We start from the raw sequence: 27,691 nt of genomic DNA on the forward strand, positions 1-27,691 counted from the left end.
ATTTTTTCAACGTTTTATTTATTTTTGGGGCAGAGAGAGAGACAGAGCATGAACGGGGGAGGGGCAGAGAGAGAGGGAGACACAGAATCGGAAACAGGCTCCAGGCTCTGAGTCATCAGCCCAGAGCCTGACGCGGGGCTCGAACTCACGGACCGCGAGATCGTGACCTGGCTGAAGTCGGACGCTTAACCGACTGCGCCACCCAGGCGCCCCTGTCGTGAGACCCTTTAAGAATGTAGCAACAAGCATGCATTTGATCATTATCGAAACTATGCAGGCCATAGGTCAGCCTTCTGGGCTGAAAGTGAACATTTTTCTGCTTCTATCCCTCATCACTACCCCCCCCCCGCCTTAACCATTTTTAGGTCCTTAAATCTTTAAGGTGGTCGAAAGGCAAAGGGCTCATCTTCTGTAACTTCTTTAAGCTGACAGCCTATCTGTGGGTTGGCATGTTCAGGTAAAATTTTGATAGTTTGAGGATAAAAGAAAGGCTTCTGGAGAGTCCCATAGACCAGAGAGAAACATTTTTTTTTAGCAGTAGAAATATCCCTGTATGTGCTGGTATCGGGGTGACTTCATGTTGGGTTTGGTTAAAGGTGGCCACTGTATACTTGACTAAAGCCTCTACTTGTAATCTTACATCCATAGAGGTGGCTTCCAGGATATATATGGCTAAGGGATAAAACCATTAAGAAGCTTTGTTTTAGGTCTAGCCCTAACAATATCCTAATCACCAGGAGTCACTAGCAAGTGGGAGAAGACTTGTCTGGTAATATGGGCATCCCCAAATGTATCATACAATCGGTCGTAAGAAAAGTGGGGCCATCCACTATCTCCATAAGTCCATAGTTAACTCCATGGAGTGGGATACACTTTGACTTTTAAGGAGTGATTTCGCTATCCTAGCCACATAGAATTGACCGACGTTAACTACTGAGTTACAAAATTGTTGGGGAGTCTATCCATTGTCCATCGGTTTAATTTTTTTTTAATGTTTCTTTATTTTTTGAGAGAGAGAGAGAGATAGAGAGAGAGACAGAGTGTGAGCACGGGAGGGGCAGAGAGAGGGAGACACAGAATCCAAAGCACGCTCCAGGCTCTGAGCTGTCAGCACAGAGCCCGACACAGGGCTCGAACTCATGAACCTTGAGATCATGACCTGAGCCAAAGTCGGATACCTAACCGACTGAGCCACCCAGGCGCCCCTGTCCGGCTGTTATGGGGTCTCTTTTATTATCCCCACAGAATAATAAGAAAGAGGATTGTCTATATATGAGCTATTATGGCAATTTCTCTGAAGTCTACCTCAAGTTGTCTAGCTTAAGTAAACAACAAACATTTAAAGACAATTAATCAAAAAGAATCTAACATCCAAAAGGATGTGTTATTGAAACACAATTTTTCTCCCTAAATTCACCCTTATTTCCAGAGATAGCCGAATCAAGACTAATTTGTTTGTAAAACCAGTCCAGTTTTAATAAACTTGGCCTAATTATTTACATAAGCTCAGCAAGAATAGTGATTGATCATGTAAGATTTTTTTTTTTTAATTTGCTTTGCTGGAAATTTTTATAAGGAATTTTTAAATTGAAATTTTAATAGCCTCTTGAGGCCAGAGCCAAGCCAAAGAGTTGTCATCAGACTTGCCTGCAGTACCTGTAGATTTGGGTGTATTCCTCTTCCGGAGGTCCCCAAATATCCCGAGGTTTCCTGCATCTGCAAGGAAGTGACAGCCTTTACTCCTGGGAACTCTGTAAGCAAGGTATCAGGGCAATATTTCCAAGGGGGCTTATTGGTTCCATAAAGTCAACCTTAATTCCTTAAAGCTATCTATGCATGTTTCTCTCAAATATGACATTTTGTAACCATTGTTTCCAATGGTGTCTTGTTACAAGAACAGATTCTTACTGAATTTATGCAATAACTGTCATTGCCATGGAAGAAAGATTATTTATTATGAGTTTCTGAATTCTGGAGGGTTTAGGTAAGGAGAAAAAATGCTTCAATTTGTTCACAAAAGAATATCTTATATTACTGTAAGTCATGGATATTTTAAGAGAAAACTTCCTCAATCTAAAAGAGCAAATGTTAGAGAACCAGCAATGTTTCAAATAACAGTCATAAAAACCTATAATTATCTTCCTCAGTTTATTCAGTCCTATGTTATTAATTTTGTTCTGTTTGAATGCAGCTTTCCCATTTCCCAATTTCCCATCTGGAAATTCTTATCCAGTTCAGTTTTACGATTTTAAAGATACCAAAAACCTATATTTGTTAAAAGTCCTTTTTCTGAATCTCCTTGAAGACAAGATTTATTCTGTAAGAGCCTCAGAACAATAACTATAAATGACAAAAGACTCAAACATGGACATGGTTAAAGATCTGATTATGAGAGTTCATTACAATGCAACTGACAAGGAAATTCAGTTGTTCCTAAGACACATAACACTTTAGTAATTAGAATGTCAAGTGATGACCTTATACCAGACAATATGAAACTTTAAGGAATTTCATATAATTTCATAACATTTCTGTGGAAATGCTGGAGTTCGGAGCAAGTGGTCAAGAAACAATTCTTGAGGGGCAGCTGGGTGGCTCAGTTGGTTAAGGGTCCAACTCTTGATTTTGGCTCAGGTCATGATCTCACGGTTTGTGAGATCGAGCCCCACGTAGGGCTCTGCTCTGTCAGCACAGAGCCTGTTTGGGATTCTCTCTCTCCCTCTCTCCTCCCACCTCCACTTGCGCATGTGTGTGCTGTCTCTCTCTCAACATAAATAAACATTAAAAAAAAAGAAGAAGAAAGAATTCCTCAGACATCTTTGGTGCAAATACGTGGTTTTATTAAAGCACAGGGACAGGACATGTGGGTACAAAGAGCAGCACTAGTGTTGTGAGGGGTGACTGATTATATCCTTATAAGTTGGGAGGGGGTTAGGGATAGCATAAGACTCTAAGGAATTTGGAAGCAAGGTTTCCAGGACCTTGAGGGGCTAGCTATTGTTAGGAAAATGTCATTTATCACTGTCTAATAGAACCTTAGTCATGAGACCCTTCAGATTTATATCAATGGGCCATATGCTTGGAGGATGACTGCTAACATATATTGTGTGTATGTGATGGGGGGTGGGGGTAGAGATAAAGGAAGTTTCCAAAGGAATTTTTATATGTGGCTCAGTCGGTTAAGCCTCCGACTTTGGCTCAGGTCATGATCTTGCAGTTTGCGAGTTTGAGTCCCACATTGGCCTCTGTGTTGACAGCTTGGAGCCGGCTTTGGATTCTGTGTCCCCCCCCACCCCTCTCTCTGTCCCTCTCTTTGCCCCTCCCCCACTCGTGCTCTGTCTGTCTCTCTCTCAAAAATAAATAAACATTTAAAAAAAAATTGAGGGGGACCTGCAGGATCCTGGAGGTTGGGATAATGTTAAGCTAAGATTGCCTTTTGCCTCTAGCAAAGTGTAGTCAAACCTAGGTTTGCGAGCATAATTCGTTCCGGAAAGAAGAACCATTGGCTCCGTTGTGATCATGTGACTTTCGGTGTCACGTACCACTCGTATTGCAAGACATCGCTCATTTACCGAGTTAAAATTTATTACAAATGTTTGCTCCTCTTGCAGAACACTCGCAGAACAAGTTCCTCACGATCCAAAATTTTATTTGTATTGGTATCAGGGCAATTGAGTTCCTAGAGGAAGGTCACTCTTCCTGTCTCAAGGACCTGTCAATGAGCTGTAAGTTGTAAGGATATTTAATTTTTTCCTTCTGACTTTGTTTCCCACATCAGTTTCTAGAACAGTTATAGCGTTTACCCAAACAACAGAACCCAAGGCTTACCACTATCTGACACTGCTTCCAGAATTCGTGACATACCAAGTAAACAAGCCTAATTAGTCAGAAAGACTTCATTTACCATTTAAATCTCAAGATGTTTGTTCAAAACCTTAGAAAGTTTTTTTTTTAATTTTTTTTTCAATTTTTATTTATTTTTGGGACAGAGAGAGACAGAGAATGAACGGGGAGGGGCAGAGAGAGAGGGAGACACAGAATCGGAAACAGGCTCCAGGCTCTGAGCCATCAGCCCAGAGCCTGACGTGGGGCTCGAACTCACGGACCGCGAGATCGTGACCTGGCTGAAGTCGGACGCTTAACCGACTGCGCCACCCAGGCGCCCCAAAACCTTAGAAAGTTTTAAAGCACATATCTACATAGGATTACACATCATTATAAATTTAATGTTTACATTGAACCAAGGTGGCAATAAGGCATTCTATAGGAAGCTATACAGTCATTAGCAAAACTTGGCTCCTTTAACATTGAGAAGTTTTAATTTTCTTAAGTAATCGAAGACCTGATAAAGACAAAACACAGAAGTGTTGGTTTTCTGGGAAGAGAAAAGAGAAAAAACCTTTGTTTACACTTTCTTATCAAGAGTAGACCAACAGTCCAAGAAAACTTGTCTTCTTAACAAAGAGAAAAGCAGAATTTCAATCTTGTACCAGTGTGCTTTTCAAACCCATTCATTTCAACCTTGGTCCTGACCATACATAAAATTCTTTCCTAAGGGAGCAAAGGTATTATATAACCTCCTTATATAAGAGGATTTCTGGATGAATGATGATGGTAAGCTTTCTGAGACCAGGAGCCGTACCCTGTCCATCTTTGCCATGATAGACATCATCTGTCAAGTACAGGTGGGAGATTAAAGGAGACCGTATGGCAGGAGGCTGTCAGGAATAGCTTCCTAGGAGAGGCTCCACACCTCCACAACATTCATCTACCCAACAACTGGGTTGGGAGAGTAGTAGTGTCTACATCGCGGAAGTGAACAACTGAGACACAGGCTAAGCAAACTGCCTGATGCCACACAACTACATGAGTGGTGAATGTGAGATTAAAACTTGGATTTGTCTGGCTCTGAAATGCCTTCCACAACACTAAAACTCAGAAGAGAGAGACAAAGGGGGACCTTCACAGATCTGTACAAGTTGATCCAATCACCAGATTATGAGATTATTCAGAGGCTAACATGTAACCCTTGGGGTTTTCTTTCTCATCTCATTCTTACAGCTGCTTGCATTGATGTTTTTTGATAAACATATGGCTTCCTTTTTTTTTAAATTTTTTAACGTTTATTCATTTTTGAGAGATGGAGAGAGACACAGCATGAGTGGGGGAGAGGCAGAGAGAGAGAGGGAGACACACAATCTGAAGCAGGCTCTGGGCTCCGAGCTGTCAGTACAGAGCCTGATGCGGGGCTTGAACTCACGAACCTTGAGATCATGACCTGAGTGGAAGTCAGGTGCCCAACTGACTGTGTCACCCGGAGCACCCCTATATGGCTTCCTTTTTTTTTCTAGAAAACACAATTTCTCAATGACAAAAGTTGGATACTTATCCAAACTAAGGAATATATAGCGATCACTAAGTGCTCAGCCTGAAAAGACCGTTGTATTGCAACTAGTTCTGTCTGTAAAGACAGTAGGATTATAAAATTAAAAGACAAGATGGACTATTTTCTGCTGAACCAAGCATATCTAAAGCACATTAGAAGTTTGAAGCAATATTTTGTGTTATTTTAAGAAATGCTGGGGCGCCTGGGTGGCTCAGTCTGTTGAACGTCTGACTTCAACTCAGGTCATGATCTTGCAGTTGGCAAGTTCAAGCCCCAGCCCCTCATCGGACTCTGCTGACAGCTCAGAGCCTGGAACCTGCTTTGGATCCTTTCTCTCCCTCTCTCTCTGCCCATCCCCCTCTCATGCTCTGTCTCTCTCTGTCTCAAAAATAAATGAATATTTAAAAAGATTAAAAAAGAAAGAAAGAGGGGCGCCTGGGTGGCGCAGTCGGTTAAGCGTCCGACTTCAGCCAGGTCACGATCTCGCGGCCCATGAGTTCGAGCCCCACGTCGGGCTCTGGGCTGATGCCTCAGAGCCTGGAGCCTGTTTCCGATTCTGTGTCTCCCTCTCTCTCTGCCCCTCCCCCGTTCATTCTCTGTCTCTCTCTGTCCCAAAAATAAATAAACGTTGAAAAAAAAATTTTTTTTTTAAAAAAGAAAGAAAGAAATGCTCATGGAGGGGCACCTGGGTGGCTCAGTTGGTTAAGTGTCTGACTCTTGATCTCAGCTCAGGTCTTGATCTCAAGGTCATAAGTTAGGAGCATACTTAAAAAAAAGAAAGAAAAATGAAATGCATGGAATTATTATCTGGTGGTAAGAAAACAACATGTAAAATGATAATAATAGAAATTTAAAAAGGGTATAGATAAAAGTAAAAAAGTATTTTCCAAAGATCTCCCTTCACAAACCTTCTTCAACTTTCTTCTTCATTCAGATAAAGAACCAGTCTTGTTTTAGGACAAAATTATCTTTTTTCCCCTCAACAAAATGTATTTCCATTTCTTCTGTCTTTCTCATATATTTCCTATTTTCCACATACAGAGTTGCTTATTTCCATCAGCCTTAATTACATTTAGCAGAATATTAACTCTTAGAAACCTTAGTCTCCTAGTTTCACCTAGTGAAAATTAAGTAGTAACTAATTGTGAACTGTCTGTTACACCAAAATTCTTTAGATCTGAAATTCGTGAATACATTTCACGGTTTCTTTTTTAATGTTTATTTACTTTTGAGAGGGAGAGAGACAGAGTGCAAGTGGGGGAGGGGCAGAGAGAGAGAGATACAGAAACCGAAGCAGGCTCCAGGCTCTGAGCCATCAGCACAGAGCCCGACGCGGGGCTCGAACTCACAAACTGTGAGATCATGATCTGAGCCAAAGTCAGACGCTTACCTGATTGAGCCACCCAGGCACCCCTGTTTCATGGTTTCTAAAAACGTGTGTTTCCAAAGCACAATCTTTCAATAAAGCATAAAGTATGTTCACGAAGACATGGTATGTATGTATGTTATGAGGATACAAATTATCCTCAGTTTCTCTGTGATAAGAAGCCAAAGCATTTAAGCCTACATTCAGTAATCAAAGCATAAGTATTTTCTCAGTTTTGGAAAAGACTTAGATACCAAAATAGTTCAATCCAATTTATCATTTAGCAACACTTTAAAGCTTTAGGTGGAAAGATTTCGAAAGCTATTTTAACAATTGCCCGTGAGAACTTTATGAGACAGACAAAATTAACTGCCGTTGTAACCCACCTTGTGCTGACAGATTGCAACAGAAATAACACGAGCTTATTTGACCATTAGCAATCATTGGTAGAATAAAAGTTTTGTATTTAATGCTGATAGGTCTAAAGACATGTCTACCTTAATTAAACTAACAAACTTAACATAGTTTAAATACAGAATGTGTTGCGCCTGGATCAACCTAGAAGTCGGTTTGTTCCCCACTGTCAATTTTTAGTTGGGTCACCTGTGGAGAAATCTGAAGTGGGTGGTTTAAATCCGGAGAGGGGTGCTCTTTGCTCCTTGACAGCAAGGGTAGGAGGAGCAGGAGCCAATGGCAGGAGTCAGAGACAAAAAGGATGCTACAAGAGCCAATTATGCAAACCATGCCCATGGTGGTGCAGAAACAGGAGGAGGTGGAGGTGGAGGCAGAGGAAGTGAGGTAGCACCAGCAAGACCGGAGGCAGATAAAAGCCCAGAGGGCAGAGAAAGAGGACTCCCGGTCCTAAAGTTTATCAGCTTGGACAGACAAACAGAAGCACCTTTTCTTTCCACCAACACAGACTGAAAACAGGTAGTCCATGTCAGGCCAGAGAAGACAGGGAACTTTCCTGAAACAAAAGGAGTTTTGGCATCTCCTTGGGAATATTCCTTAAGGTCTCGAGGTAGACTAACCACAGATGACTGGCTCCAATTACCGCAGCCATTAACCCAGGAATGAACCCCCTCCCCCATACAACAAGACTCAGGCAACATTCATCCAGTTCTCTCAAGATATATTCCAGACCTGACCCAAAAAAGAAGAAGCAAACAGAGAGGAGATGCATAACTCAGGAAAAAGAGGAAGACATGTGCGCGATCTTGGCAACAACCTGTTTTCAAGAGAGACCAAGGGGAGCACATAGAGAACATGACAGAACACATGCAAGTGATGGATAAACAGAAGTAGAAGGGCCTGAGGCAGCTGAGCCGATGGTGGATTGAGGGGTGCAGGGTGGGGAGAGGAGTGTCCTCGGGCCCTGCTAAATGAGTATGGACGGATCAGGATTTTAGTACAGGGCCATAAAGTCCTGACAATATGGGATTTTGGTCATTTTCCCTGACAAAAAAGGTCTAATTGATAAATAGTATTGAAGTTTAAGGGCCATCTTTGGTCCTTAAGTGGGCCATTTTTCATCATCCTCCAGAGAATATTGAGGCTGGCCATTATCACAGAACATGAGATGCTTCTTTAAATCCTGTTGTCCAAATTGACTCCAGTGTGTTAGGAGACAGCCCAAAGGGTAATCCTTTGGGATTGAGGAAGCTGATCCCATAGTGAATTCCCACAAAACAAATGAGGAAAGTACATTAACTATGAGTCCATTACCAAAACCCCCCTCGGTTTCCGAATGGTGTCCCATCGGGAATATTGCCAAAGTTTCCTGAGGTTCAGAGTGGGGGGAGGCGTCCCTCTTTCTTGACTGCTCTGACACCTTTGTACTCCCCAAGAAGGCATGTTGACCTCCCTTCCCTTCCCCATTTCATTCTAGACTACAATAGGTGCTGGTGAATGGACTAAAATGCTGCAGAGATTGGGGCTGCCTCTTTCCATTTTGGGGGAGCCAAAGTATTTGGTGACCAATAATAGTACCCTAAGCTCTAGATCTGGTATTAATGGATGGGGTAGAAGTCTTGGCCCTTGTTAAGAAGGGGCAGCTATTTTATATCATATTAATTGTCATATATCTAAACTAGAAGTATTTTCAATCTGAGAGCAGGATGGAACATGCCAAGCAGCCCATGGGTAAGGACAAAATGAGAGTATGAAAAAATGAAAGTATGGAACTCCTACGTGTTCTGGGCAACTTTCTTTTTCTTTTTCTTTTCTTTTATTATTATTATTTTTAAAGTAGTCTCCATGCCCAACATAGGGCTTGAACTCATGGCCATGAGATCAAGAGCCACATGGTCTACTGACTGAGCCAGCCAGGTGTCCCCAGGTAACTTTGTTGTGAGCTTTATCCATGATCCAGTCCCAAGAGCTCGGTGCCCCGTTGGGTGAGTGCCCCAACTGGGTAATCAATCGCTTCATCCGGTCCCTTTCAGGAAGCACACAGCCTTACATATCTTGGATTTTACGCTCATCAAGGAATCATACCGGGTTATTTAGGAGGAAACTTTACATGGAAGTCTTGAGATTGGTGGCCATCCTAAAGACTTATGTGGCCATCCCATGCCCAACAAGAATATATTGGTTAAAAGAACAGGAAAAACAAGGAGAGTCTGGTTTCTGAGACCAACGCCATTAGGGCTGATGTAATAGTGTCCAGCTGGTGGCAAGAGTTCATCCCTCTCTGTTGTGTAGCTATGGGCAAGAGTTCCTCTCCTGAGCACCTGGGCAACAGGACACACTCTGAAGGGTCATACTATTCAGGACATCTCTGAAAAAGAAAAACAGGTAAGAAACAAAGACGGGGGTAACAAAGATTTACAAAGTTGCATCAAGCTCCTGAATTCACTCCCTTGTCCCCGTATGGGCCACCAAAAATGTAGAATCATTGAGCACACGGTCAAGAAAGAATTCTTGAGATGTTGTATGTTGCAACTTAGCAAGTTTATTTTAGTAACACGGACAGGGAGCAGAAAGAGTTGTTCTTTTGCTGTGTGAATGAAGCTGGTGGTTATATGCTTAGTGCTCAAGGGGGAGGGGATGTGCAAGGAGTATTAGATCATAAAAATGCCTTCTTCAAATTTCTACTCCGAAAAGTACTTTTGCAAGTTTTCTCTGGTGCTTATCATTGAGTTCAATATTAATGATCAGTGAGATTTATAGGCAGTCATGAGACCCTCCCTTTAAGAATGTAGCAACCAGCTGGTATTTGATTCTTATTGAAACTATGTAGGCTATAGGTAAGCCTTCTGGGCTAACGGTGAACATTTTTCTGCTCCTATCCCTTATCAAAAGGACACATGGGCAGACCAGTTAGTGGCAACTGACAATTCAAGAATTGCTGAGAATCTGAATTTAAAGGGCAGTGGAAATAGTTTAGACCGTTTTGTGGGGTTTATTTCAAATGGGAGCTACTTAACATAAGAATTCTCTCCTCCCCCACTGCTATTTTCTAACTTACAGATTTTGCTACAATATTAAGCCTGATCTCCTTTCCCTCAGGTTTTTCCCCCCCAGGTTGCGGAGGGTCATGCAATCATCCCAGCTCAATCCTCTGCTCTGCACCACACTCTCCTGCGGTTTCCAAATTGCTCTCTTCAAAGCCTCTTTTGTGCTTGGGTTTTCGGTCAGGGAATGGGGGAAGGAAGCAGAGGTAATTAAGCAGGCCAGATGTCTCTGGATATAATAAAAGCGTCGTCACCAGTGGTTAAACGCGACAGTTGGTAAGAACACAGCCGACCTAGCGAAGCTCAGACCTGAAGCCACGCCTGAAAGGGCGGAGCTGAGGCGGGGCTTGGGGGCGGAGCCGCAGCCTGAAACTGCGGAGGGGTGGGGCTGGGGGCGGAGTTTTAGCCTGAGCTCCGGTGGTACCTTCTGCCATAGAGTGGGTTGGAGCCGGAGGCGGGTTTGCTTTGGGAGGGCGAGGTTTGAGACCATGCCCAAGTCGCAGCCAAAGACTGCAGGTTTTTTGCTTTTGCAACGTCAGAGTAGGGCAGGGCCAGGGGCGGAGTTTTAAGGCCAGTTCTCGGGTTCTCGTATCTGATTGAACCCAGCGGGTCCTGGGGCGGGTCCTGGAACAGGTCCCACTCTGCTTTTGACAGCTCTCTCTTGCAGAGCCGCAGCCGAGTCCCGTGGGTTCGGGAACCTGTAGCCCCGTTCTCCGCGCGTCCCCGTCCCCCCGTGGCTCTGGCCCTGGCCATGAAGCGCATCTTCTCCTGTTCCAGCTCACAGGTGGCGGTAGGTGCCAAAATGTCCGGGAGGATGGGGCTGGGGTCCAAGCCCTGTGGTGACAGAAGTCCTGAGTCCCATCTTCATGCACCATCGCCTTTTCTCTTTATCGGTCTTTCCAGCTCTTCCACTCCCGCAATGCAGCCCGCCAGCCCTGCCTTCCCCAAGACCCTGGTCCTCTAGCCGCCGACTTGCCTTCCTAACGTCTGCCCTCCCCCAAGTTCCTTTCTCTTGGCCCTTTCTTGTCCTCCTAGCATGTACACCCCCAACTTCTAAGATATTTCCTGCAGCCCCTGCCCCTCCCTGAAGGCCGTGTCTACTTTTGCTCTCTCACAGCACTGAACACCAAGCATCTGCTCTATCCCCAGCCCCTGCTCAGCCCCAAGTTCCACTCTATGTCCCAAGTTTTGCCCCACAGCCCCATTTTCAGCCCTGATCTGTCCTTACAACCCTGCCCTCTCATATGGCTCTATCCTTGCTGTTTCCTCTCGGCCCAACAAACTCCCAGGCCAGTGCCTTCCATTAGCCCTGCTTCAAAATCTTCTCTGCCCCTGCCTCCCATCTCCCCCTCCCCCCGCCCCCGGCCTCTTCCACTCCTGCTATCTCATCAGCACCAGTGGCTCTCCAACATCGCTCCAGACTTCTTTCCAATTGGTACTCCCACACCAGCAGCCTCCTCCTTGCCCCCTTCGGCTCCCTGCCCCTCTCTGCCCAATGGTTGTCAACCCTAGTTTTCCCCCTTTTGCCCCAACCTCCTTCTGCCTGCTCTCTGTGGGTTAATCTTGCAGTCCCCCAGCCTGGCAGGCACTGGTAGAGGAGACATACTTGTCTGGCAGCTCCCCAAGAAACTGGGTAAGTTGCCTGCAGAATCCACCCTGGCCAGCTCACTGCAGTGTCTGGTTATCAGATTGGTTCTTGGACCAGTCAAGACCTCCTGCCTGCTTCTCCCCAGAATCTTCCTTCATTGAGAACCCTTACTCAGTTGCTTAGGCCTTGTGCTCTCTGCTTCCTGGACTGAGTTGGGGAAAGGTGACCATAGGAGAAGAGGGTATAGTGGATGCTCTCTGAGAGCTCCCAGTAGAAGTCACTCTATTCCCCATGTTCTCCCAGAAAACAACACGAGGCCGATTACAGAAGGTGGGGCACGGAGAGGACGTAGCTGCCTCTTCCCTGAAGATCTCTTATAGAGAGACCCCCTATTGGGGGATGGCATTTTCTGTGGAGATTGGGATTGGGGCTCATTTAGAAGTGAAGTAGCCAGCGACCTGTGGGAATGTTACTTAGCCTAACCTGACTTAGTGGTGTCCCTCAGGAGCAAACATGAGAACAGCTCAGCTCGCTCTGCAAGGGCAGGCCACAGAAGCCTGGACGTGAGTGAGCTATGAGGCAAGAGTAGGAACTCTGTTGAGGCCTGTCCTTGTCCCACTTGTGATTGCTTCTCCCGTCATCTCCACACATGGATCAGCCAATCAAAATGCATTTACTGGCTGACTAGGATAGGTACCAGAAACTGAAGCTACTCAGATTCCGTCTTAACTGATAATGATTTTCTGATTCACACGGACTCTTCCCTAGTCACTGAAAGTCCTCCACATTGCCCTTCCCTTTCCGGTCTGTGCAGTCGGCCTGCTCCTTAGGAATGGGGAAATTATTTCATTTTTCCTGATTCTCCAATCCTTGGTCAGTGTCTCCTTTCCAAGGTGCTGGAGTAAGCAATGGATGGAATGTTGGAATTTGGAAACATCCCTCCCTCACGCCAGCTCTACAGATGTTTGGCTATGAAGAATTTCCACCCATTCTCGACTCTCTTTAGTGTCACAAGCTCATAGGAAGTGAATTGGGTGGATTTAGAACTATCTAGCTGGAAAGAAAACAGTTGCCTTGGTGAGGATGGATCACAAAAAGCTTAAAAAATAGGCCAGTGTCAGCTGCAAATTGTTTCCTCCTGAAACTTCCTCACCCTTATGATAAATTCCTCCACTCCTTGGGTGGCTAACCACTCTGAACATGTTTGTCAGAGAAACAATGCAACAAGCCTTCCTGGCCACTCCCAAAGCCTGGCTTCCAAGTCTCACCGGAGGATTGCCCCTGCCTGCCTCCACTCCCACCCCCGGGTCCAGGGCCAGATCCCCGCACCCTTAGATTGAGATCAGGAGCGAAGATCAGTGATCATTTTAAAGTTAATCTAAGTTATCCAGAATATAAAGAGCAAAACAAAGACACGAATAAAAACCCGACTCTTATGGTCTCGTTTTATTTTAGTCTGATTGATAGATGATGCTTTTTGAGGGAGTCTTACCTATTAGCTTTCTCTGCCTGTGTAGGAAGTAGACCAAAAAATAGCTTTCAACAGTTGGCACTGAATCAGCTTAGAGGAATGTCAATTGCATTAAAATTTTTTTTTTTTTGAGAGTCAGCTCCTGCTTCCTCTAAGGCAGCCTTTCCATTTCCACGCACCTGTCCTACACATATAGCCAGTCTTTCTCTCTCTCCTGTTGGTGTGTCCCATCTCAGTAGGATGCTTATGGGCACACAGCCAGAGATAAGGTAAGGCCACAATTACTTGTACAAAGGCCCCTAATCTTGGTTACAGAAATACAAAGCTTATCTTTGTTTTTGAGTCTGCTGATTAATGTGGTGATTGCTCCCTTGAGGCTGTGATGGCAACCCAGTGCCTCTTGTCCAAGGAGCTGGGGTGAGCAGTGGACTGGATCTTGGAATATGGAAGCATCCTCTGTCCTTCATCCTAGTTCTACAGAGGTTTGGCCGTGACGAATTTCCACCTATTCTAAATTCTTCTTAGGGTAACAAGATTATAGGAAACAAACAAGGTGGATTTAGGGGCGCTTGAGTGGCTCAGTTGGGCATCTGAGTCTTGATCTTGGCTCAGGCCAAGGTCTCATGGTTCGTGGGTTCAAGCACTGGGTCGGGCTCTGCGCTATCAGTGCAGAGCCTGCTTGGGATCCCCTTTCTCTCCCTTTCTCTGCCTCTCTCTGTCCCAGAATAAATAAATAAAACTTTAAAAATATATATATTTAAAAAATCAGGTGGATTTAGAGCTCTCTAGTGGAAAGAAACGTGTCTATGTTGCTAAGACCCACCTTCACCATCTCTACAGCCTGGCTCTTATGCATTGGCTGATATGAGCAAGATCCCTGCCTCCCGTTCCCCTGTATGGAGAATTCTGAACCCAGAATTTCTGGCACATCCAAAATGTGCCCAGCAAGGCTAGGAAGGATGGGGATTGGAACTAGCATTTATTGTGCACCCACTATGTGGCATAGTGCTAGGTGCTTTATAGCACATTATATCACTTGGAAGCTGAGGTTCAGAGAAGTCATTACATGCCTAAATTCACAAGGACAGAACGTGTTAGAATCAGGATTAAAAAACATTTTTTTTCAACGTTTTTATTTATTTTTGGGACAGAGAGAGACAGAGCATGAACGGGGGAGGGGCAGAGAGAGAGGAAGACACAGAATTGGAAACAGGCTCCAGGCTCCGAGCCATCAGCCCAGAGCCTGACGCGGGGCTCGAACTCACGGACCGCGAGATTGTGACCTGGCTGAAGTCGGACGCTTAACCGACTGCGCCACCCAGGCGCCCCTAGAATCAGGATTTTAAGCAGAGGACTTCAGATTGAGATCAGCTGATGGCAGTGTCCTGCGGTGGAGGCGTAATTCTAACTTCTGGCTGTAACTCGTCCTCAAGGGACATTGGATAACATGTTCCTACATCCCAGAGTCTGTTGGTATACGGAGCAGACACTTTGTTTATTTTGCCCTTGGAGACTTAACCTGTTTGGAGACTCTTCTCTGTGCAGGGAGTAGCGTCTGAGGGTGGGTGGCTTTGCCCCGGAGGCCGCCTTAGACTGCGTACGTGGAAAGAAGTAAACCCTCTTCCACAGTAGTGCGTGTGGTCTGGTGGTGAGGACCAGCATTGGGCGTCAGGTGGCCTGGGTTGTGATCTCAGTTTCACCACTAGTTTGTGGTGTGACCCTGTACAGTTATCCAGCGACAGTGTGCTTGAGTTTCTTCTGCTGTCAGATCAAATAATTTCAGCCCTGCCTGCTTTCCAGGGATGTTGAGAGGCTAATTGAAACAGCACTTGAAAAAGACTGTATGGAGTCGCAAGGGCTGTGCTAGCCTGAGATCACTCTTACCTCGTGGGAGTTTCAAATCTCTCCTGCTTTTGCAACATAGTTTGCCCTGGCTTTGAAAATAGTATCCCAAAATGAGTTATTGGGCTGCCACAGACCCTATTTTTTTCCACCTCCTCCCAAAGCCTCTTTCTTGTTGCGATTACACCTCATAAAATGTAATGTATCACCCCCCAGCCCCTCCCACTTCCTGTTTGGTTAGAAGAATACACACGCTCGCTAGTAGGGTTCTTTACAGGTTACAAAGAGATTTTATATACCTCATATGAGGTTAGCTCATTTAATGCTCACAGCGTGATGAGGTAGTAATTATTTCCCACACGTTATAGATGGGGAAACAGAGGTGTTCCGTCGCTTGTTCTGGGTCCCAAAGGTGAGAAAGTGGCCGAACCAGGCCCCGAACTCGGGCCTGCTGACAAAATGTGCATCCAGGACCCTTTTCACCATATCCCAGATGTTTGCATCCCTTCCCCTCTCTGGATCCAATCAGGCTGTTCTGTGCTCTCAGCCCTGGGTGTTTCCACACAGCTCTCTCTCCTTCACGCCCTGCCATACCTCAATTATTGTAATTACCCCGCCACCTGCAAAAGTCAAGCGGGAATGATGGAACAATGCATGCAGGTGTGGCTGTTGCCGGGGACAGCTGCTCCCTGCCAGGGTGAAGAGGAGGGAGGCCTGGGGAGGGAGGGGGACGGGAGCTGCCTCCTCAAGCCTAGCTAGAGACCTATCTTTGCCTTTGGGTGGCTGTGCCATGGAAGGGGACGGAAAGGGCATAGAAATGAGATGGGAAAACAGAAACTCTGCTTCCCCTCCCAGGTTGGGGGCCCAAAGCCGAGGGGTAGAGATGGCATGTATGGCTAGGTATTTGGACTCCTAGCCGTGGTGTAAAGCTAGGTGCCTTGGCGTCGCAGAAATCTGAGGACAAGAAGCAAAGCAGCGTGGGGAGATGAGCGGTAACGTGAGCCCAGCTGGGAGTGGTTGGTGTGGTTCAGTTTGCTCGGGCAAGACCTGGAGAGCCAAAGGGAAAGTCGTCGTGGCTAGGATCGCTCTGAGCTTGTGCACCTGACAGCAATAATCACATATGATGATTTAAAAAAAAAAAAAAAAAGACATCTGAAATACTCTGCATCCAGTACTCGAACATGACCGTAAACCCAGTAGTCTACAGGGCCGACAATAACCAGCAGTGGTTTCTCAGCACAGCACGGAATGATCTAGGCTGAGGGACTTGTGGCATGTTGGAAGGACCTCGGCCATGTCTCTCTTCTGTTGCCTGTCATCCTTCTTTCCTTTTTCCACTCCAACCCCACCCCCTTTGTTCGCACCATTTGCGGCCCTGGACCAGGTGGAGAAATGGAACCGCCGCGACCAGAAGCTGCTGGAGGCAGTGCAGCGGGGGGATGTGGGACGCGTGGCCTCCCTGGCCTCGAGGAAGTCGGCCCGACCCACCAAGCTGAACTCGAGCGGCCAGTCCTCGTGAGTAGCCCCTCTCAAGTACCCTCCCTCCCCTTGATATGTGGTTCCCTTTGAAAGTCCTAAACCCCAAGATCAGGTAGGACCAGGGAGTGCCTACAGCCTCAGAGCCCTTTTTGTCTTAATCGGAAAGCGTATTGGTCAGGGTTTGCTATGGATCGAGTGCTACACATGGTGAGAGAAGAAGCTATCGTGAGTCCAATCTCACAACCCAGGTTGACAAAACTGGCAAAAAACAAAACAAAAAAACCAGACAGGAAGCCCATGAAACAAACATAAAACGGTGTATTTCTAACAACAACGTTTATTTATTGCAAGGGTAGGAGGGTGTGTAAGCTTGAGCCATTAGGAACCAAGTGGTAGCCATGAGCATCACATAGCTAGACAGAGTGATCCGGACAGGAGGGACATTATCCCTGTCTCTGCCCAAGTGAGCCTTCAAATGTCCAGTCCGCTGCTCTGCTCTCTGGCTGCCTTGTTCTAGGACAGTCCCAGTTGTAAAGGCCCATGTGGTCAGAGCAACAGGTGGTTAGCTATGCGCTCCCTGGACACCCCTGCAAGAGTCTAGGTTGCTTGAGATCTGTAGCTCTTATTTCTGTCTTTGCTTCCCAGCCTCCTCTGCCTTTGTGACAGTAAGCCACATAGCCTTTTCCTCAGAAAGTCAGGCTCGGGGAACTCCCCTGTCTGTTGTGGGGATTGGCTCTGGGGGTGAAGGAGTACAGCAGGCAGTGCTTACAAAGCCTCCCGCATCCCTCATCTACTGGTCCCTCCATCCTTCTGTCCCTTGGCCTTGATTCTGGCAGGTTTCATCTGGCAGCCTCCAAAGGCCTGACAGAATGTCTGACTATCCTGCTGGCAAATGGAGCTGACATCAACAGCAAAAACGAGGATGGTGAGTTAGACCATGCACTGGGCCGAGCTGTTGGCCTCTCCTTTTACAGCAGCAATGGCGGGGGTGGGGGGGGGTGGGGGACACCAACTGCCGGAAGTTCTAACTGTGGCCCCCACATCTTCCTCACCGGCTCTGGCCAGCATCCTTCCAGGGGCTCCCCTCTCTGCAAACCCTTCTCTGGGTTTACCTCACCCCTACTCCTACCTCTGCCAGGTACCAGGCACTGGGGGAACAGGAATTTCTGGCCCCATGGGGCTGAGAGCTTGCTTCTCTCTCTAATCTCCCCCTGATTATCTGTGCGTCTCTTGCCTTCCCTCCCTGTGAGTCATCGGCTTGCATGGGGCCACCCGCCCTCCATCTCCCCTTCTTTCTCTTTCCAGGAAGCACTGCCCTGCACTTGGCCACCATCTCCTGCCAGCCACAATGTGTCAAAGTCCTGCTGCAGGTAACAGAAATCTCTTGATACTACTTGTGGGAAGGGAGGAAGTGGGCCTAGAATCTTCTAACTTTGTCTTATAGTCACAAGCAACATTTGGTCAAATGGACCCCTCTCATCCCCCTCTCATCAGCAAGAGAGCTGATAATCACCTATTCATTCATTCGCAAACTTTTATGTAACGCCTACTATGTGCGGACACCATGCTTCATGCTGCCCTTGAGGGCCGGTCATAGAGCTGTGTTCCCAGGGACTGCCTGCCCGTCATTCACATGCCATTGGCAGAGCCCCTGCGGAGGCCAACTGCTGAGTGGCTGGGCAGGTGGCCGGAGGACAGAGGTGTTCACATCCACCCCAAATTCTACCATCTGTTTTTAAGGAGCTTGCAGGCTAGGAGCACTAAGACAGATACATAGGTGAAACGACATGCAGACAATCTAGAAACTGGTCTCCAAAAGGCACAGTTCAACAGGCCACGGGGCAAATGGCTCTTCTGCTTTTGTTCTTCCTGGCCCTTTCCAAGTTCCCCGATTATGATCCTAAAGTCCCAGGCATGGACCCAGGTGTCATTTTCCCTAACGTGCTTCTTTGCCTATAATCTGATTTTTCTTGGGCCTTAGGTTTAGGACCCAGGGCTGAATTTCAAGGCTGCTTATCATCCACCAGGGGTGGATTGGGCTTGCCTAGTAGTTGGCCGGAGCCACGGTCCTCCTTCCCCTCCCCATAGTACTATGGAAGCTGGTGCCCTAAGAGGGGGTATGTGATAAGAGTGGACCCGCCATGCCCCATGCTGCTCTCCTTTGTGGCTGTTTGCAGCATGGTGCCAACGAAGATGCTGTGGATGCAGAGAATCGTAGTCCGCTGCACTGGGCAGGTATGTGCCAGGGGACCGGTGGGAAATGGGGTGGCTGCAGGGACCAGCGGGCGGAAGGGGAGGGAAGACAACATTTGGGGAGCAGGGCAGGCCAGGGCTGACTGCTGAAATGGTTGGCGGCGATGTTGGGTCATAGTCTGACTAGGTGTCTTTCCTGCTTCTTCTTAACCCAACATCCCTCCCCCAGCCTCCTCTGGCTGTGCCTCAAGTGTTCTCCTGCTGTGTGACCACGAAGCCTTCCTGAACGTCCCAGATAATGTGAGTGTCCACTGGGCGGTGACCTTCGCAGGGAGGCTGCTACTCTCTCTCCCTCCCTCTCTCTCTCCCTCTCTCTCTCAGAGCTTGACTGGCTCAGCTCCATGACCGCGGCTGCACACACCTCCTCTTCCTTCTCCCTCTGCTCCTCCTCCTCTTCTTCATGGAGAGGTTAGGCCTTATCTCCTGGAGGACTTCTCACCCAAAAGGAGTATTCAGCCCCTGGATCTGGGCTTTTTTCTGGAGAGATGTCGGGAGAGGGCAGTTGGTAGAATTGTCAAGCCTCTGGCTCCCCCTGGATCCTCATGAACTCCCCTCCCTTCCCACAATCTGTGCAGGACGGACGTACACCCCTGATGATCGCATCGCTGGGTGGCCATGCAGCTATCTGCTCACAGCTACTGCAGAGAGGTGCCCAGGTTAATGTCACAGACAAGGATGCCAAGTGAGCCTTCCCCACCCCCCTTCCCAAATCCAGACATTGACCACTCTAGAAAGGAGCCCCTGGGCAAAGTGTGTGTGTGTGTGTGTGTGTGTGTGTGTGCGCGCGCGCGCGTCTGTGTGTCTGTGTTTTGGGGAAGAAGGAAGACTAGTCTCTGTTTTCTTGGGAACCTCCTTCCTTCTGAGCAGCTGCTCAGAAGGCACAGATGACTTCCTGGCACAGATGACTCCGGGAGTGGAATCGATGCTTCTGGGTTCATTTGCTTAATTTACTGGTTTTCAAACTATCTTCTAAGCAATGGGATCCTTTTGCCAATAAAGAAGTCATGCAGCACCTCAATATAGAAAGTAGATGAACACAGAGCCCTTCAAATTGGCCCCCGGCTTTCTGATGCTGCACCTCCAAGGAACGGCATTTGAACAGTTCTGGTCTGCTCGAACGCTTTGTCATTGGCTGGCACTGGTCTGTGGTTCTCCTTGCTGCACCGAGTGAGATCTGACTCTGAGCGGAATTTCTGGAACCAGGACTCCTGGATTCCCTGGGGAAGGCCTATGCCCAGATCTGTCCCAACCCACAGGTCGGCTCTGATCCTGGCCTGTGAGAAAGGCAGCGCGGAGGTGGCCGAGCTGCTCCTGAGCCACGGGGCAGACGCAGGGGCGGTGGACAACGAGGGGCACGACGCTCTGCATTATGCTGTACGCTCGGAGGACAGGGAGCTGTGGAGGCTGCTCCGGCAGGCCCTGCTCCGGCAGGGGCGGCAGGGAGGTAAGGCAGGTTCCCTTCCGTAACTTCGAAGTTCTCCCGGATAGCCTTAGAATCCCAGAAGCTTCTTAGAATGCCGTTTGTTCCTGGACAAAGAATCCCTCTATCGTCACTAGCTAGTGGAATGTTGATTTACTTATTGCTGCTACTTGTGAAATGAACCCAAATTCTCAAAAGCATGGTCACAAAGTCCCTTCATGCAGCCTTGTCTCGCTGAAGGCAATTCTGCTTGGTACTATCGCTAGCATTTATGGGTTGTGATCGTAAATCTATTCGTGAGATTTGACGGTCAGTCTCCGTCTCCCCCACTAGGCCGGCCACTGGCTGTTTTGCTCACCAGTGAGGTCCTGGTGCCTATAACCGTGCCTGACACAGTGCCCAATAAATAAGCGAGCAGTCAAAATGAATGAGCTGGCCGATCTCTGGGATGGTGAACCGAAGATGCTAGATAGTCAGGGACCCTTTCAACGGGGGTGGCTCCTGGCACCATGAAGACATGTGTGGGAAGGTTATTGCATCGAGGGACTGTTCCTCTCAGAAAAAGTCTGAAGATAAAGTGTGGGCTGGAAGAGGACCTATCTCTGCTCTCATCTCCCCCCCTGCTTTTTTGTATAGGTCAGGGGCTTGCTCAACATCTGGATCTTACATCCCAGGTAAGACCCTAAGTGCCTTTTGCCTCTGACCTTCCCCTCCCCATCTCCCTCCCCAGGCTATCTCACTGGGATATCTCCCAGGGAGTGGTCTTCGGGGCATCAAGACAGTCTAAGAGAGGAAAGGTCGTCCGGGGGTTGGGCTAGCTGCCCGACTTCACTATTCCTTTTTTTATGTAGGCCTCCCCATCAGAGTCTCTGGTGGGTTCTCCACCCCAGAGCCCGTGGAGAGCGGAGCCCGAGGAAGAGGAGGAGGAAGACCCATGCCCGGATGAGTGGAGGCGGAAGTATGAAGAGGAGCAGAGGAAGGTTTCTCAGTTGGAGCAGGAGCTGGTGCGAAAGACGGAAGAGAGCGAGGCTCGAGCTGCAGCCTGCCTGGGCCTGGAGAACGGGATTCGAGAGCAGGTGCAGGAGCTGGGGCTTCTCCTATCACCACAGCCTGGGACTCCAGGAGGGCAGGGCTCTAGTCTCCGGCCTGGAGGAGATGGCATGGAGCAGGGTTGTCCCCTGGACCTTCTGGCCGAGCGCATTCAAGAACTAAAGAAGCAGCAGCAGGAAGCAGCTGCAGCTGCAGCCAAACGGGCGTTAGCTTCTAAGAAAGCAGAGGATTCGGTCTCGGGGGAGGTCCCGTATGAAGCCCCTGGAGGGGGCCAACCGGAAGAACAGGGGCCACCCCAGAGCCCCAGGTCTGAGACCATTGGGAAAGCCACAGGACAGCAGCTGACCACCAGCGGTGGACAGGCCCTTGGCCCTGATCACACCGACAAGCCACGTGCTGGCCAGAAAGAGGGGCCCCGGGCCCCAGGGGCTGAACCAGCAGGCACCGCGGCTGCACCAGTGGGCCCCGGAGACGTGAACCAGCTCCTGCTACAACTGAGGGAGGAGCTGGCCGCGGTGTGGCGAGAAAAGGATGCCGCCCGAGGGGCTTTGTCAAGGCCGGTCCTGGAGGGAGCTCTGGGGACACCCCGGGCCGAGGCTGCGGCGGCCGCCTGGGAGAAGATGGAGGCCAGGCTGGAGCAGGTGCTGGTGAGGCTGGACAGGGCCAAGGCGGGATTACCCGTGAGCCCTGACTCCGCTGCCCGGCCCAGAGAGGGAGCCCTGCACGCCGGCCCAGAGACCACCTCCGAAGAGAATGAAGGGGGGCGGCCAGGGGCTCCTGGGGCTCGCGGAGAGCCTCTAGGGGCCCCCGCAAGGGGACAGGTGCCTGGAGGAGGTCCGGCCAAGGGACGGTTGGAGAAGGAGGTGGCGGCCCTGCGGCTGAGCAACAGTAACCTGCTGGGGGAGCTGGGGCAGCTGGGGCAGGAGACGCAGAGGCTGCAGGGGGAGCCGCAGTCCCTGAGCCAGCGTCTGCAGCGGGATTTCGTCCCCAAACCGGAGGCGCAGGACCAGCTGCGGCAGTTGCGGCGCAGCGTGGGGCTGCTGACAGATGAACTGGCCGCGGAGAAGGAGGCCACCGAGCAGCTGCGGCAGCGCCTGGCCTCCCAGAGCAGTGGCCTCCGCGGGCTGTGGGACGACCTGCCGCCGGACGTGGTGGGCAGGGGCGTCGCGGGGCGCACGGCGGCCGAACCCCTGGAGGAGCTGCGGGCCTGCATCCGCGCCCTGGCCGACGGGCACCGCGAGGCCCAAGACTCGCTGGCCCGGCTGGAGCAGGAAAACCGGCGGCTGCGCGGGTCCCCCGGCCCCCGCGGGGAGCCACCCGGCACCTTCTCACAGGGCCCAGTCTCCCCCCAGGTGGCCGCTCTGGAGCAGGACCTGGGGAAGCTGGAGGAGGAGCTGCGGGCCGTCCAGGCCACCATGAGCGGGAAGAGCCAGGAGATTGGGACGCTGAAGAAGCTTCTGTACCAGGCCACTGAGGAGGTGGCCGAGCTGCGGGCCCGTGAGGCCGCCAGCCTGCGGCAGCACGAGAAAACGCGGGGCTCGCTGGTTGCCCAGGCCCAGGCTTGGGGCCAGGAGCTGAAGGCCCTCCTGGAGAAGTATAACACGGCGTGCCGGGAGATGGGCCGGCTGCGCGAGGCCGCGGCGGAGGAGCGGCGCCGCAGCGGGGACCTGGCGGCGCGGGCCGCGGAGCAGGAGCGCCAGGCCGCCGAGCTGCGCGGGCGCTCCCAGCAGTTTGAGAAGACGGCCGAGGTGCTCAGGGACAAGGTGGAGCATCTCATCGGGGCCTGCCGGGACAAGGAGGCCAAGGTGAGCGGGGCGAAGCAGCCATCGGGGAAGGTGTCCGTGCGGCTCAGGGTTCGCCGACAACGCACCAGCCTTGGCTTAGTCAGTTTCATACCGCTGAACCGAACTCCCGTCATCTGCAAGGACCACGCTGTGTTCTCCGGGCTCTTGGGGATTTGGGGTTGAGATTGGAGGTAAGGTTAAGATATAGATAGAGGAGAGGAGGGGGCTTAGGTATTCGAATGTGGGACTCGGGGTTAGAAGCAGGGCGGCCAGGCCAGAGCTAGCCCAGGCCCTGGACTGCTAAGGTTTATTAGCACGGGTCTCTTCAACAGTGCAGATGCTGTATCAGCCCAGCAAGAGGCCTGAGGTCCGTCGGGGTGGGTTGCTGTGGTTTTGCTGGGGTTCGGAGGAGGTGACTCAGGGGCCGATGGGTTTAGAAGAGTAGGCTAGCCTGGAACACCTCCCTCTCCCCTTTCCACTTCAGTCCCAACGAGTTCTACCTAAGATTGCCATCAACAGGGAGAGCCCCCATGCAAATTAAAAAGTTTGAAAACCCCCGCGTTAGAAACCGGAGTTTCCCAGCGACTACGCCAATAGTCAGTGTCAAGTCTCCATGTTTCTAGGAGACGTGTTTGAGGAATCTGAAAAAATCAATTTAGAAATGGATGTAGTGATTTTAGAACTGCCTATGAAATGAATGAGATCAGTTGTCTTATTAAAGGTTGTGTGTCTGGTCAAAGGTAGAGTGATTTAAAAATATAGGGCGTATATGTTTTTTGGAACGTAGAGTGCATACCAAGAGAAGGACTGTTACGCAGAATAGGAATCAGTGTGGGTGGGGCTAAGTAAAGAAAGGAGGAATTTTGTGTTGGTGTTGAAGGAGAAGATGCATGTAGACAAACGTGCAAAAGAAAATTGTGGGGTCTGGCATCGTCTGGATTTGAATTTCAGCTTCAAAACTTACTGCTTGATCTTGGGTGAGTTATCTGAACCTCTAAGTCTCTTATCTAGGCCTCATCTATAATCTCCTCTATGATATGGGGACAATAACAGGGTTTTCATGAGCATTACATTAATAAGATACTATATTTAAAATACTCAAAACAACTTTTGGTAAATGGTAAGCATTCAGTAAATAAAAGCGAGCTATGTTTAGTGTCCCTACTACCGCCGTTTCTATTACCGCTGGTTACCATTAACCAAGTTTGTGCCTCAGCCTCACAAACCACAAAAACAAAACTCACTTCTATTTCCCTCGGTGGTCAGCAGCCACGAGTAGATCAGGATTCGGTACAGAGTGGAGAGCACCAACAATGAATTCAAAGAGATCTTGGTTCAAATCATTATTTCGTTACCTATTAGCTGTATGATCTTGACAAATTACTTAACTTGGTCTCCTTATCTACGAAATGTGAATAGTCACACTTCTCTCAGAGAAGTCTTGCTCTTCTTGGGACAGAAGAGGAGCTGTTTTGGGTATGAATTGAGACAATGCGTGTAAAATTTCCGGCACATATTCTATACCCAATAAAAGAAAGCTGACCTTGACCCTGGGTGGTGTCAGGGTGGGAAGTGACTTGGGCCTCATTGGTCCCCTTTCTTTCCTTCTGGCCTCAGATCAAGGAATTGTTTTATTAACATTTATTTATGTTTTGAGAGTCAGAGAGAGACAAAGCACAAACAGGGGAGGTGCAGAGAGAGGGAGACACACAATTAGAAGCAGGCTCCAGGCTCTGAGGAAGCGGTTAGCACAGAGCCCAATGCAGGGCTCAAATCCATGAACCGTGAGGTCATGACCCTAGCCAAAGTCGGTTGCCCAACTGACTGAGCCACCCAGGCGCCCCTTTAAAAGTTTTTTTTTTTTTTTAAATTAACCTTTATTTATTAGATCAAGGAATTGTTGAAGAAGCTGGAACAGCTTTCAGAGGAGGTCTTGGCAGTGCGGGGAGAAAATGCTCGCCTTGCCTTGCAGCTGCAGGTATGTTTTGGCCCTCAGGGAAATGGACACCACTAGGGAAGAGGGTGGGTGGCCCATGGCAGTGAGGTATGCGTGGGAGAGATTCTGGGAATTGCAGAGGCCTGGCCAGGTGGGGGTCCAGGTTGGGCCACTGATGGGCCGAGGGAGATCACGTGGCACAGCTAACCACTTCATTCTGTTGTTCCTCATGCTGTGGGGAGGGAGGGTGGTGGTGACATGTCAGGGTGGGTGTGCTGGGGTGTGGGGTGGGTGCATAATCTCTCACCGGTGCTCACTCCCAGGATTCCCAGAAGAACCATGAAGAGATCATCTCCGCCTATAGGAAGCACCTGCTGAATGCCGCTCAGGTGAGCCCGGGAGGGTCTAGGGACAGAGAGTCGGGCAGGGGGCATTGCATTTGGGGTCCCTCCTCCTACCTGCACATACCTGTCATTTGTGTAAAGCTGGACTTTGTTTGTTTATGTTTATTTATTTATTTTGAGGGGAGGGTGCAGAGAGAGAGAGAGAGAGAGAGAGAGAGAGAGGGAGAGGGAGAATCCCAAGCAGGCTCCACTGTTCAGCGTGGAGCCCGACACAGGACTGTATCTCACGAATATGAGATTGTGACCTGAGCCAGTATCAGGAGTTGGCTGCTTAGCCAACTGAGCCACCCAGGCGCCCCAGAAAGCTGGACTTCAGATGTTTCAGTGCCAGGTCTCCGGATCTCATTAGGCAGATCAAGAGTGGTTGTGCATGGATGTGAGGGGAGAGGCATTTGCCTTTCCTCGTCAATTCTCTGATCTACTGCAAGGCCTTTTCCTGTCTCTTATGCCCTTTCTCAGTTTCATCCTGAGCCAAATTATCCCTCACCAAGGAGAGGTGGGTGGCTTGCTCCTTGCTTAGGAAGAATAACAACTACAAAGAATCGAACATTTGTTGTGCTCTGCTTTATAATCATAGTTTTTAACCCTCGTAGGAGTCCCGGAAAGTAGACATCATTATCTCCTTGGAAAGACAAGGAAACAGCTGTAGAGAAGTCACATACTATAAAGCAGGGGACATAGTAAAACAGCATTCGACTAAAGCACAGAACGATTCCTTATCTGTCTCTCCCCATTTTCTGTTTTTCATCTCCTTTTCTTTCCTTCCTGTCACTTACAGGGTTACATGGAACAAGATGTGTATAATATTCTGCTGCGAATCCTCAGCATACAGGAAGAGTGAGGCAGCCGGGGCCCTGAGGGGTGTGCGACTTCTTCTGATTTCTCTGTTGTGAGTTGTGGGTCAAGGGTGATGGGGGAAGCAGCCTGGAGAAAGGACTTGGGAAAGAAAAGAGAGGGAATTGGAGTCTCTTTTTGCCCCATGTGGTGGTGGCTGTCATTAGGGAGCCCTGTGGGGTGTAGATCATTTGAAGCGAGGTCAGTTGAGAGGACACAATCTGCGGAATCACTGGGTAGAGGCGGGAGGCAGGGGGCAAGTAGACTGAAGGGGACCAACGTGGGATGGGGACCGAGACTTGTTGAGTAGCTCTCCTAAGGCCCCGGGCTAGAGACGCCAGGGAAAGACAGCCACGATGGCAGAGTGGCAGGGTGGGACTCTGTGAACCCCAGAGTCTCTCCTTCACCTGCACATCATTCATTCAGAGGGTAGTCACCCCAGCTCTTCCTGCTGCCATTGTGCATCTTCTCCGGTCCAGGTAGATGACGTCCCTTTTAGCATCTTGGCGTGGGTGAGAGGAGGCTGAGGAGGTGGAAATGTGTGCATTTCACTCCTGAATTTCTTCTTTCAGGGAGTAAGAGCATCCCTGGCTTCCAGAGGCTCCATCAGGCTTTGGAGGGTGGGGCCAGGCATGGGGATGGCATGGGTGGGGCTCCACATGACACTGTGGACCCCAGACCTGAGAACCTGAAGCCTGGAGTCGGCATGAGACCAGAGGAGATGCACGGAGGCCAGCTCTATGGAAAATAAAGCAGGAGGCGGTGTGGTGTTGGGTGTCCCTGCTTTCTCTGTTCAAAGGCGAGTGGGGGAAGGAAACTTTTTTTAAAAATCACAAATGGCCCCCAATTGTGATCCATAGTAAGAAATACACTACATCGTGGCGCATCTAACCTGAAATAGTATTTACCCTTACTATTTTCTTTCTAGGATGTTCTCTGCTATTATTCTCCACTGAAAAAAATATTGCTCAAAATACGTCCATCCGCCCATGGGTCAAGACCCACAGGTTGAAAAATAGCACCCTGTGAAAATGGAGATCGACACTCTTTCTCTTTCTCAAATCTGTCTCTAATCTTTTTTCTCTATCTTGTGATTCCTGCATCCACTATCTTTTTTTAAGGAGGGGAGACTGAGAGACCTGGAGTTTCTTCAAGATGTAGAATCTAAAATATTTGATGGTGTGTCAAACCGGGCTTCTAGATCTGAGGCACAGGGCTCACATGGTCCGTGTTCTTTGCCCAGGTACCAAGAGGGGTTAAAAGTCTGATTCCTGGGGAAGGGAGGAAGGGATACACAGAGCTGGCTTCTTCCCTCCAGTTCTGTTCTCAGACTGAAAACCGTAGATCTCTCTTGGCCACTTCCCGGGGGTCTCCTCCCCTTCGTGTCCCTCCACCAGCCAGACTGCTAGGTGTGGGAGAGGCA

At 49.1% G+C, this 27,691-nt stretch overlaps 1 protein-coding gene across 3 annotated transcripts; it reads left to right on the plus strand.

Moving 5' to 3' along the window:
• The first annotated feature begins 10,824 nt into the window (after positions 1-10,824).
• ANKRD35 (ankyrin repeat domain 35) lies at positions 10,825-27,278 on the plus strand. Of its 3 annotated transcripts, XM_040462469.1 has the most exons (14): positions 10,825-10,997; positions 16,493-16,623; positions 17,424-17,512; positions 17,893-17,957; positions 18,765-18,822; positions 19,010-19,080; positions 19,416-19,522; positions 20,097-20,284; positions 20,897-20,934; positions 21,112-23,115; positions 24,983-25,072; positions 25,354-25,419; positions 26,213-26,323; positions 26,841-27,154. In XM_040462469.1, the coding sequence occupies exons 1-13, from the start codon at positions 10,959-10,961 to the stop codon at positions 26,273-26,275; spliced, it is 3,009 nt and encodes a 1,002-aa protein (XP_040318403.1). In that variant the 5' UTR covers positions 10,825-10,958; the 3' UTR covers positions 26,276-26,323; positions 26,841-27,154. The 3 variants fall into 3 exon arrangements, with proteins under 3 accessions (XP_040318403.1, XP_040318401.1, XP_040318400.1); XM_040462467.1 differs by lacking the exons at positions 10,825-10,997; positions 26,841-27,154 and adding an exon at positions 27,197-27,278 and having other exon boundaries at positions 14,643-16,623; XM_040462466.1 differs by lacking the exon at positions 10,825-10,997 and having other exon boundaries at positions 14,643-16,623.
• The last annotated feature ends 413 nt before the right edge of the window (positions 27,279-27,691 follow it).

This window comes from Herpailurus yagouaroundi, unplaced genomic scaffold (genome assembly GCF_014898765.1).
Source record: "Herpailurus yagouaroundi ecotype Mexico unplaced genomic scaffold, PumYag 322, whole genome shotgun sequence".
Classification (NCBI taxonomy): domain Eukaryota; kingdom Metazoa; phylum Chordata; class Mammalia; order Carnivora; family Felidae; genus Herpailurus; species Herpailurus yagouaroundi.